Source organism: Biomphalaria glabrata, chromosome 6 (assembly GCF_947242115.1).
Source record: "Biomphalaria glabrata chromosome 6, xgBioGlab47.1, whole genome shotgun sequence".
Taxonomy (NCBI): domain Eukaryota; kingdom Metazoa; phylum Mollusca; class Gastropoda; family Planorbidae; genus Biomphalaria; species Biomphalaria glabrata.
Window position 1 is genome coordinate 6615360 of NC_074716.1, and position 13394 is coordinate 6628753.

Here is a 13394-nt window from a genome sequence, read left to right on the forward strand (position 1 = left end):
ACACAAAAACATATCGATCACCAAATGGAAAAACCTTCAACGAGATCGATTACATTTGCATCTTCAAACGATGAAGGTCATCGCTATTAGACGTGTGGACATGCAGAAGCGCAGACATTAGCTCAGACCACTACCTTGTCAGTGGCAATTGTAAGCTCCGACTGAGACGCCAACCAAAACGAGCCACACGACCACGCCCATTTAACTCTTTTTCTCCTAACTGACAATACCAACGTTGATTTGAACCCATTAATTAAATAAATTTCTGGTTTTATAAACTTCAATTACAAAAAAAAAAAGCATGCATTCTTCTATAATTCTATAACTAATATAACATTTTCTGATTACATATAAAAATATTGAAGTTAAATCATAACAGGGGAGTGAAACAAACGAACAAAATTAATAATTCCAAAGGAACGTAGAAAAATAATTACGGAGAGAAAGAGTTAATGTAGAGAAGCTTAAAGACCGCAAGACTGCAGCACACGTCCAATTGAAACTACAGAAACACTTCGAGGCTCTTGGAGATATACTGACCCTTGAAGAAGAGTGGGCCAACTCCAGAGATACCACTATTGAGTGTGCGGTAGAAGTCATCTTAAGGAGACGAGGTTCATACAAGGAACGGTGGATACAAGACAGATCATGGAAATTGATCGATGAGAGGAAAGAGGCAAAAAGAAAACGAGATCAGAAAAATGAAATACAGGATCGCAGCCTAGCGGAAGAAGCTTATAGGGAAACAGATCTGAAAGTAAAGAGAAGCTGTCGGCGAGATAAATGGGGCTGGATTGAACAGAAGGGTCAACAGGCACAAGAATCAGAATGACTGATCTCTTAAATCCTTGTTGGTGAGCTTCAAAAGTCCCAGAGGACTGGCAAAAAGGAGTTATTGTAAAGCTTCCAAAAAAGGTCAACTCGGCAGACTGCAAAAACTGGAGGGGCATTACTCTCCTCTCTGTCCCGGGAAAAGTTTTCAGCACCGATTTGTTGAGACGGCTTCAACTGTCTGTAGATAAGAGGCTCAGAGAGATACAAGCAGGCTTTCGAAGAGGCAGATCATGTGCAAAGTAGATCTTCGTTCTGCGAAATATAATAGAACAAAGTCTCGAGTACCAACAACGGCTAAACTCAGTTTCATAGACTTTAATAAAGCGTTTGATAGTATCCACCGAGAATCACTATGGCAAATAGTTAGAGAATATGGCATCCCAGAAAAACGTGTCCAGATCTTACGACACCTATACAGTCATTCTAGTTGTTGGATTAAAACAGAGGAAGAAACAACACATTTTTTTTTAGCGTCGAGACAGGTGTGTATCTTATCTCCCTTTCTTTTCCTCCTAGCCATCGACTACATAATGAAGTGAGCAATGAAACAGACTGCCTTTAGTATTCCATGGCGTAAACAAAACCGAACGACAGTTTACCGATGAAGTTGCACTACTCGAAGCTACAAATAAATGCATACAAGAAATGATGGAGAGTCAAGATAGAGAGGCACCCAAAATTGGCCTCCGCATAAACTTAGATAAGACTAAAAGATACAAGGCAAAGGGCGCCACCATCAGACATGGCGAGTCAAAGCTTGAAGAGTTGGACAAGTTCACGTCATGCTTACCATGATATAGGGTGCCGAATAGGAAAGACAGGGAACATTTTGCAAAGGCTTCAGCCTATTTGGACTAGCCAAGCCATAGGACTCGAGACAGAAATACACCTTCTCAACACAATCGTCATTCCAACTACAACATTTGCATGTGAGACATGGAAGTCATCAGAATTGAGAAGACTAAATGTGGCTCAACAAAAATGGCTGAACGGTCCAATCAAGTGACTGATATATTAATGTCAGTCTACATATATATCTAATGTAATATCATGACTGATCCAGATTTATTGATACAATTAAGCTTTTTTTAAAAACAATTTTCTTATTATTTTTGTTCTTAATTTTTTTTTAAAACCTTCTCCTAGATACCCCGTCTCCAAAGTTCGATTAGGTCTGCAAGTGTGACATTTATGTTCTAAAAGCGAAATTTCATCTTCCTTTAGGTAGCACTTATGTGGGAACAATGTGCCGAACAGATGGGACTGCCTGTGCTGTAATAGAAGACCACAGAGGACCTGATATAAGAATAATTGCACATGAACTAGGACATAGGTAATCATTTATTAAACAGAACAAGGGTTCCAAAGGACTGTCAATGCCGGGGGTGAAAGTGGGGATAAGCACCCACTTTCCAAGAAATGCTCCCATGGCTTGCGTCTCTAAATGCCTCTGACAGTCAAATCCAGCTCCTGGCCTTCACGTGTGATTTTCTCAAAAATTCGGCGGAACCTGTTCTTAAAAACTGACAGGAGAAGGGATGAAAGGCGGAACACTTGCGCCTCAAAACTAGTTTAGCTTCGTGTTGATGGGGCACGTCAGCCTAAATAACGCAACCCATCTAGGAGAAGGAAAACTCTGACTCCAAACCTCCACTCTGTGGCGATACTCCCCCGTGTGGGTATCGGGGCTTGAAATGACCAAGAGAAATAAATAACCCCACTGCCTTTCCACTTGCATTTCAGTAAGTGAATAATAGTTGACCTTCCCCCCCTCTAGGTGCTTTTTGACGGAGGTCTGGATTGCACTACACCAGACGGAGGTCCTTGTCTCACTACATTCTAATACTAGACATAAATCCATCATGAAGTGTTTTTTTTCTGGATCTGGTGAATATGATATCGTGAAGGGGCCTAGATCCAGGATGTGACGATTCCACAGAGCATACCCAGGGCACAGTCCACTTTAAGCTTTCTACTGCAGAAAAGTTCCATTTGGAGAGCTCTATGGATGGCGGAGAATGGACCACTGGCCAACCCCACCTTGTCCCATGGATATTCCGGTTACAGTCTTCAGACCTAAATGTTCCCTTTTATGTCAGTATTGGAGAAAATTGCCAAGACCGAAAACTTCCTTAAAATGCGGGGACTATATATTTATATATTTTTAAAAAGCCTGAGGAAACACCCAGCCTACACTAAATGCCAAGGAATTTAACGAAAAATCCATACGAGCTCAGACGTCGCCTCGTAAAAGGTCTGCGCATGGCAGTTTCTTCCAGGACTGCCTGTGATAAGTCAGCTACTGGAAATAAAAAACAGACTAGCAGCAAACACCTAAACCTTTATCAACTCAACATCTTAGGCCTACAAAAGACAACAGAACTCCAACACATACTCAAAAAGCATGATATACACATAGCGCTATTGCAAGAAACACTACTGCCCAATAAAAAAATAAACATCACAGACTACATACAGTACAGATGCCTTTGCACCAAATGCCAGGGAATTATGACCCTCATAACAAACGACACACAAGCCACAGTAAAACAAATACAGAACAATACAGACATCGACACGCAGGAAATACTTCTTTGGAGAGGAGGAACAAAGTACACCATCAAAAACTACTAATGACCACCATCATCAGCAGCAGAAATAGACATAAAACTACCACACTACACAAGGACAATAATAGCTGGCGACTTCAATGCACACACACCTTCCCTAGGCTACCCACACTACAACAAGCGTGGCAAAGAAATAGAGGATGTAACAAATGCCTCTAACCTACACCTTCTGCAAAACAAAACTACACCTCCAACTTTCCTCCACAGAGCACACAACACAACTAGCAGACCTGACCTAACTTTTATCTCTACAGACATTACCGACTCTTCTAAAATAACAGTACTTGAAGACATAGGTAGTGACCACAGGCCTATACTCCTTATTATTGGAACGCCAGGTAGATACCAATCCAGCAAAACAACTAGATGGAACTATAAAAAAGCTAACTGGGCAGCTTTTTCACAAGAAACAGACACAAGACTATCAAGTATAATTTAGACAGACGTCAATTCAACCTACACAACTATAGTCTCCAACATCTTACAAGCAGCAAAAAAACACATCCCTCGAGGCCAAGTTAAGAAATACAAACCTTTTTGGACACCTGAATTAGATAAATTAGTAAAAGAAAGAAACATTGCCAGGAAGACTATAGAAAAAAAAATCCTACTAGAGAGAACAAGACAACGTACAACAAATTGACAGGGCTTATAAGATACAAAATTAAAACAGAAAAAAAGAAAATGTGGACCACAACATGCGAACAACTAGATCTAAACAAGGATGGTCGAAAGGCCTGGACCCTTCTGCACCGGCTAGCAGGAAAGAAACAAATAACAAACCCCCAACCTATAAAAGGCTCTGACGACATAATAATAGAAAACCTTAAAAAGGCTGAAACCTTCAATAAATATTTTGCCAGCATTAACAAGTCAAAGCCAAGAAAACAACTGGACCAGGCCTTCAGTAATATCTTAAAGAAAGAAGAAAAAGCTCCAACAGTCAACTGTCAGATCTTTGACACTCCCTTCACTCTACATGAGCTCAATACCGCCCTAAAAAGCCTCAGGTCAAGAAAATCCCCTGGACCCGATAAAATAACAAATGAAATGATTCGGGGACTAGGACCACAGGCCCAAAACTGTATACTTAACTTTATCAACCATACATGGAAAACTGGAGACATACCACAGGAATGGAGAACCGCAAACATAATACCCATTTTAAAGAAAAATAAACCACCTGGAGACCCAAAAAGTTATAGACCAATATCTCTAACATCCAACATTGGCAAAATGGCAGAAAAAATGATCAATAACCGACTTTATTGATGGCTAGAAAGTACTTGCTCACTCCACAATGCACAAGCTGGCTTTAGGAAAGCAAGTAGAACAGAAGACCACCTCTTTCGTTTTATCCAGGACACAGTAGAAGGGTTTCATGAAAACAAGCACACTACAGCAGTAGTTATAGATTTGCAGCAAGCCTATGATAGAGTGTGGAGAAAAGGTCTATTTTTGAAGATGAAAAAAATGGGCATCCATGGAAAAATGTACAGCTGGATCAGAGCATTCTTAAAAAACAGAACCATCCAAACCCGATTCGAAGGTGCCATCTCTAGTAAAAAAAGTTTGGAAGAAGGACTACCACAAGGTTCAGCCCTTAGCTGCACTCTCTTTCTAATCTTCATGAATGACATCCCGGACCTAATTTCGGTCAATAAGGCACTTTATGCAGACGACCTTTTAATTTGGACTACAGAGAAATATCCAGTGCTGACTAGATCCAAACTAAATAGAGCCCTCACAACTATCTCCACATAATAAATTATGGAAAATGGAAATAAACAAAGAAAAGTCAGTTTATTCAATCTTTAGCCACAGCAACAAAACAGCAAAAAGAAACTACATCCTAAAAATAGACTCTCAGCCAATAAATAAAGAAGAAAATCCAACATATCTTGGTGTAAAACTAGACCAAAGACTGTCTCTAAAACACTTTATGGCAGATTTAAAAGAAAAGGCATCACAAAGATTAAACATAATAAAACACCTAGCAGGAACATCCTGGGGAGCTGAAAAGAAAACCTTAAGACAGTTATACACTGGATATGTCAGATCTGTAATGGATAACTGTCTCTCCATACAAGTAGCTACCAACAAAACCTATCAATCATCATTAGATACAATCCGAAACCAAGCCTTGCGGTTAATTAGTGGAGGTATGAGAACTACTCCCACAGCAGCCTGTGAAATAGACTCCAATATTGAACCTCTTAAGTTAAGGCGCAACAGAGCAGCATTAGAAGCTATTGAGAGATACAGAAGGTTGGAGGACGATCATCCAAATAAATTACTAACACAGAGAAAAAGGAAAAACAACCAAAAAAAGCAAAGGACTCTGATCCAACTTACTGACGAACTAGCCCTAAAACACCACCTACCCAATAACAGAGAAAAAATTACCAGGTTTTCAAACATTACACCCGGACTAAACTACAAACAACCAACCATCAATACACATTTACTAAATAACACCTTAACAAAAAAATCAAATCCACTGGAGCTCAAAGTAGGCACGCTTGAAACAATCGAAAGCTATCAAAAAAAAGCTATCCATATTTATACAGACGGATCGGCTTTCAAAGCTACCATCAATGCTGGTCTTGGTGCCTTCCTGGTCTTCCCTAAAAATAAACACTTTGAGATAAGCGCACCCTGTGGTGATTACTGCTCAAACTTCCAAGCCGAAATTGAGGCAATTACCATAGCACTCCAGACAGTGGAAAACAAATTATATGAAGGAGTGCAACCACCATCAGATATTGTTGTCTTTACAGACTCCCAATCTACTCTGCAAGCATTTAACAGCAGCACCTCAAACAGCCCAAGAGAGTTGACAACACTCATTGTGATAATCCACAAGATGATATCAAAATTAAATATCAATATTACACTACAGTGGATCCCTGGACACATTGGCATCATGGGAAATGAAAAGGCAGATAAGCTATCAAAGGCAGGTTCATCTATGGAACAACCAGATAGACCTGTTAACTACCTCACCCTAAGGTTAATGTTAGTCAACAATCACAAAGAGGAGTGGCTCAACCAATGGGCATCAGGAAACACAGGCAGAGCCATGTACAGAGAAATGACTATGCCTAACAAACTGGACAGTATTAATTTCCTCCCCCGCAAAGAACAATCTACAATCTTCCAACTAAGAACAGGACACACACCACTATTAAATTACCACCTGAACAAAATAAACACATAGATATAAACCTTTTTAATTAACAATGGATGTATTTATCAAACTTTTGATGCAACGCTCCCTATGATTAATTTCTAGAGAATAACAGAAGCGTCATTTTTAGCTGCCCCCGAAAGGGGAAAAGACGCTATTAGTTTTGTGTGAAATGTGTGAACATCACAATATTTTAGACCATTCAAAGTTCTGATGCAACGGCTACTTTTTTTTTCTGAAAGCTAAAAATCTACTTTTTAAAATCAGTTATGCAAGTATTTTTTTTAAAGAGAAAAAGCTAATTAGTATGCATTATAAGTTAGACCTAATTTAAAACAAATAGTAATCTTATAAGTAACTTTTTTTTTTTTTCTAGTTACGGAAAGTCCATAACTACATAAGATTGAGCCTTTTCAAAAACTTAGATCAAGTATAAGACATCAGTTAGGCTAGGTGGCTGAGCGGTAAAGCGCTTGGCTTCCGAACCGGGGGTCCCGGGTTCGAATCCTGGTGAAGATTGGGATTTTTAACTTTGAAATCTTTGGGCGCCTCTGAGTCCACTCAGCTCTAATGGGTACCTGACATTAGTTGGGGAAAAGTAAAGGCGGTTAGTCGTTGTGCTGGCTACATGACACCCTCGTTAACCGTAGGCCACAAAAACAGATGAGCTTTACATCATCTGCCCAATAGACCACAAGGTCTGAAAGGGGAACTAGTTAGGCCAGGTTCACATCTAACTTTACCTTCACTTTCACCTCTATCCTTTGATCTGCTGGACCGTTGGGGCACTACACAAGATCTATTAACCTTCTTTCTCCATTCTTATCTCTCATTTGTCTTTGATATAATGAACATTCGGATGTTCTTTTTGAAAATATTGAAGCCTGCCTGGGTGGACCACTTCGGGGGCCGATTTTGAGTTTGTGTTTCCACACAAACTGTCTTTTGTAACCTTGTATTTTTCTTATTTAAATGGTATCAATAATATTGGAAAAGACGTTATGTAAAGCAATTTGAAATTCGTAGCTAAATATCCCAAAAGTTAAGAATCACAATAAGTTGTATATTCCACATTGATGGCTCTTCTCTCTGTCTCTCTCTCTCTCTTTCTCTCTCTTAAATAAACATTCATATATGAACTTTTTGGGGGAAAAAGAGAAATCTACAGATTTTCACATTGCTATATTATTATGCTGTTTAGAGTTGAAGTCTATAAGCTTCACCTCGACTAACTTTAAACTTAAGATCAGTAATAGCTTATCTCCTTTTTACAAAGCTGATATTCACTCACTCTGTCCTTCTGTTTGGTACAAAAGTTTGAGCAGGTTTTTCCCCAATTACTCATTCTCGGATCAAGTTGAAACGTTGCACAATTATTCATTTAACCTGACAAGCCATGAATCAATGAAAAAAAAAATCAATTGTAAAATAAATTATTGGTGATTTATTATTTTGTTTAATATCGAAATGAGGAGAATAAATGAGAGATGAGGATGTATGTATAGATTTAATCCCCTTATTACGTTTTGACACGTTTTTTCTCTCCCACTTCTTGGCAGTAATTAGCGGTTCTTTTCCTATAAATCTTTTTAAAATAAATCTTTTTTTTTTCTTTTGCTTGTTTATAAATGTTAAATCGACTCTGTCTGTCTGCCTGTCCGTCTATTACACGGTGTTCTACATTAAATTTCTCCCTCTTTCCATTCTCGGATCAAGTTCAATATTTACACAATTATTCATTGTACCAAACTCTGACGATACGGATCTTACATGCGATACTTTATATGAATTTTTCCAGCAAATCGTGAGAAATATTTTTTTGTTTAGTTTATCCATCATTTTGTTTGTCCACCACTTAATTCTTGTATAATTTATCTCCCCTCGTCTGGACAAAGGTACTGGCTCTCAGGGGACAAAACTCAACGTAAAAGATAAACTAGCTTCTCTAAGGGTTTAAGTTTTAATTATTGGCCGCTGGACGGGTGAGGAACGTCACAGTAGACACTGCACCAGCGCTACACACAGCAGCTGAATAAGTGTTTAGACTTTCCCTCCCCTCCCCATGTAGGATACGCGCCGCCCTAAGAATAGTGTTGCCCAGGCTGGACAGAGGCATATTTGTTTTAAGTCCCTACTCACACGTAGGCAATGAATATAGAGCATAAATCTGACCTGACGCCTGCCATCTCCGGTATATGGATACATGTGAAAAATCATCTAGCTTTCTTCCCCACCCGTTCAACAAAAAGTCCCATCTATATATAAAGAGAGACCAAAGCATTTTAAGATAGCCCCACTAACACTTACAACCAAACAGTCTCTTCTGATTTTAAGATAGCCCCACTAACACTTACAACCAAACAGTCTCTTCTGATTTTAAGATAGCCCCACTAACACTTACAACCAAACAGTCTCTTCTGATTCTTGATATTTGATTAGGGACAAATGGGTGAGTGTACATATTTTTACTTGTTTTATTTGATAGGAATGTGTATGTGTACTCAACCACGTTTCTCGTCATCGCATTATTCTATTTTTACTTTATTATGTATGTGCATTGCATTATATTACGTCGATGATATACCTTCATAAAGTATTGAAACCATAGTTATGTATTCTTTTATTATATTCGATTTTTTATATTTTAACCATTCTTGAATCTTAGAAATTGATGTAAACGAAAACTTTTCGTGACTCTAATTGCTATCTAAAAACTTAGTTCACCGTGATCTAAACCCAAAGAGCGCACGTGGAATGTATTAATTTAAAAGTCTAATGTGTCCGTCATAATTTACATTATGCCTCACACCTTTGTGAACTTATGGTTTCTTGGATAGTATGGTTTTGATTTATCATATCAACCTTATCATTGTAGCTTGATCCCTAGCATTTTATTTTCATCTTATCCTTAGATTTAGTGTACCAGGCTCATTCCCAATTCTACTATAACTGATTACTTATCGAGGTAATCATATTTCATGGATGAATCTTGACTAGTATCAGCCTACATTGTATGATTATTGTAGTTTATAATTGAGTGTTGTGTGCATAAAGATTTCATGCCTAATTGTTTTAAATGCCTAATTTGGATTGATACCAATACATGCATCTAATTGATTGCAAGGCGTATGAGAATCTCTACTCAATGCTTTTAGGAGGTTCCTAATTGTCTATCATATCCCCAGCCTGGTTGATGTAACTGGTTGCTGTAACTGGTTGTTGTAACTGCTTGCTGTAACTGCTTGCTGTAACTGCTTGCTGGTAACGCATTATCAACGTAGACCCGAATTTGCCTACACCTGCCAGATCTCCACGCAAAGCTGTGACCGGAGCTAACAACACCAGATAAACCCCTCCCATTATATACCTGTCAGCATTGCCTACTGTTCCTGGCCATAGAATATTGCCCAGTGTCCACAGTGCCTACCGCCCAGTATCATCTGCCCAGAATGCGGCCCAGTTTTCCACTGCCTAATAGCTAATGCCCATTGCCGACTGCTAAGAGCAACCTTCGCTACAGAAAAGAAACTGGTCTGAAACAGCATGAGATAGAGACTACTACTGAGAGATCACTCTACGATAAGTAATAGACAGCAGCACCAACTTTCTCTTCTGCTAAATAGGTAACGGCCTAACCCTAGAGACAGCTTGCCTACAGCATAGAGGACATCCCGAGACGACGTCCTAGGATCGAAACAGATGACTCATTTTTCCAGCTAAGAAATATAAGTAGACAAGTCATAGGAGCTATCTCATTCACTCAATAATTAGCAATCTATATTCACTCAATAATTAGCAATCTATGATGAGCAATTATTTTATACATTAATGCATTATATTTTTCTTCATCAGTAAATTTATAACTTTAATACACTGGTATGTTCTTACTGTTTGTTGCGGTGTGCCTGTTATAATATTTTGCATATAAGAGCGGGATAAATACATTCAATTACCCCTAGACTTTAATTAGTGAACAAACAATAATCTTTAAAACATCTCGTCATACTAACAAAACATGAATCAAAGCAGACATCACCTATCAATAAATTAATAATAATAATTTTTATAGCTATAATATAGCACTACTTTCATGCTTATAGCATGCTCAGAGCGCTATGGTCAAATCTCATTTGTTGACCAGTTGGGGAGGGGGTATCTGGGAGGAAATTTGTCCGTGCTGCCTTGAACCGCTGAGTAAACACAATTCTGCTCGAGTCGGGTGTTGAACCTCGAGCCCCCCTTCATAGGTAGTCAAGCCAAGCCAAGTTCAAGCGTATTTAGCCTCTCGACCTCGCTTCCCCTATTCCGAAATACCTTAGCGGTAATGATTTTGTTAATATCCAAAGGTGTAGTTGTGCATTATTAATAAATTTAAATGTAAATAAGAGTTGTTTCCGTTAGATAAGATCTTTGAAAATGTATTGTTTAAACATGGGATGACAATACCTTCTACAGCCTTTCAGCCAAGCACGACGGGGATGGCAATGACTGCTCTAATTCTGACAGATACATTATGAACAACGGCCTCAACAGAAAACAAACTCCGGAAACAAAATTTAATCCATGGCGATTCTCTACCTGTAGCGTCAAATACTTTACAAAATTTTTGACTGAGAATCCTAGCAACAGGTTGGTTACTTGATCTTCATTGTATGATATTTTAGCGGCCACCTGTAGACGAAAAAAAAAGCCCTTAGTCTTATTACTTTTGTGATGTCTGTGCGCCTGTCAGGTTTGGTACATATTATGCATCGGTGAGGGTTAAGTTTTGAAAGTAGGAAAAAAAACAACTGGTTTTTGTTGGGTGTGAGTTTGAGTCCATGACATGCTAGTCTGTAAGCTGCAAAACTAAAGAAATAGCATTCATTTTGTAAACAAGAACGGACTGGACATATGGGAATGCGGGCAAATGTCCGGTTCGCGGCATCCAATGGGTTTGTGGGGATAAGGGCGCAAAATGGATTGCATTAAATGAAAGTAAGCCCATATATTTTTAAATAATTTTCTTTTCTACGTATCTGGGGAAAAATAGGGGGGGGGGGGAATTAATGGGAACTGCCATTTGATCGAGTTCCCGCCCCTCCCTCCAAGAAGCGTTGTGCTTGTGCTAATGTGTATAGATAACTCTTACAATATGTGCAAAAAAAAATTCTTTTAATAATTTATACTAATTTTTAATATTATAACCATCTTGTACATAAAGTCATACCACCACCGAAGTACTCATTATAAATATAAAATAGGTTACTTTTTAATATTGTATTTTTAAATTATGCCGTACTCCAATTTTATTCAAATTTATTAAAATCTAAATTTAATTTGAAAGATTTGTTACCGGTACCAGGTTCGACTGTGGGAGATAGGTCCACACAATGATCCACTCGACCCCGGTCATTTCCTTGAAAGGAGAAACTATATTTGTGTAAATTGTAAATCATACTTCACTATCAAATCCTGCCCTTAAATTACTTTATGTCTCTTATTTAGACATTGCTTCAAAATTATTTCGAAGCTAAAAAAAAATTACTCATTACAAAAGATGCGTTTTTAATAGCACATTCGATACAGTACATTACTACATTTAATTAAATCATTCTATGTGCACTTGATGAAGGAATTCAGCAAAACAAGATTAGAAAAGGAGTTTGTGTTATCGCTATCGGATCCGTTTATGTGCATAAAAATTGTCTTTGTCTTAGAATTGGTGGCGTTTTTGTGACATTTTACGTCTCGAGGGAGACCTTTTCCCTTTGCAACTTTCCAATCCTTAATACACAGCTGCGGTCACAGGTTGAGCATATGTAATTACCAGGTACCGTTGTATTTTCACCCATCTTTCTGCTTTTGTTGTGTATGGCATCTGCATTTCAAGACCCTTCCTTTATGCTCTCTCTCCATGTGGCTCTATTCAGAGACACTTTTTTCCCAGCTGTCTCGTTTGCATACATCCGTATACCTTAAAAGTGGGCGACTAGTGGATCTCATGCCTTGTATTAAATCGCCATACAGAATGTCTTATGGAAGACATTCAGCTTTTTTCCTGCCACGAGTAGGTTGACCATGTTTCACTTCCGTACAGCAAGGTGCTCAACACACAGGTCCTGTAGACTAAGGCTTTAGTATTGCTAGTCAGCAATATGTTGTCCCACACTCTTTTCTGCAACCATGACATGGTGCCCATTGCTTTGGCTATCCTGTTGTTAATGTCTTTATCCAGTAGAACATTGTTGGGTTTGATGGAGCCAAGATAGCAGAAATTATAAACAATATCTTGTGGTTGGCCATTAAGGTTTACTTATATTGTAGTATTTGTGTTTTGAACTAGTCTCGTAGTCTTGCTTTGACTAATATTTAAGTCGATATTCTGGCAAGCATCAGATATTTTGTCAACCAGGGACTGAAGCTGAATATCAGAATCAGCCACAATAGCTTCATCATCGACATACAGGAATTACCTGATAAGTATCTTACTAACCTTGGTTTTTAACCGCAGCCTTGATACATTAAATAGTTTTCCAGAGGATCTTGTATGGAGAAATACACCTTCGTTGATGTTGTTGTACGCATAATGCAGTAGACAGAAGAAGAATATGCCAAACAGAGTAGGTGCGAGCACACATCCCTGCTTGACACCACTGCTAACCTCAAAGGGTGCTGATTCTGCTCCATTGCATTTGACAGTACATTTAGTTTCCTCATGAAAACATTCAATGAACTTCATTAGTTTGGGAGGGCAACAT

At 38.6% G+C, this 13394-nt stretch overlaps 1 protein-coding gene across 4 annotated transcripts in view; it reads left to right on the forward strand.

Moving 5' to 3' along the window:
- Positions 1-13394, forward strand: part of LOC106065898 (uncharacterized) — an 86899-nt gene that overhangs the window by 37110 nt on the left and 36395 nt on the right. For all 4 annotated transcript variants that reach the window (XM_056033813.1, XM_056033812.1, XM_056033814.1 and 1 more), the window contains 2 exons: positions 2059-2167; positions 11110-11283. In XM_056033813.1, the coding sequence (XP_055889788.1) occupies positions 2059-2167; positions 11110-11283 (283 nt within the window). The remainder of the gene's footprint in view (positions 1-2058; positions 2168-11109; positions 11284-13394) is intronic.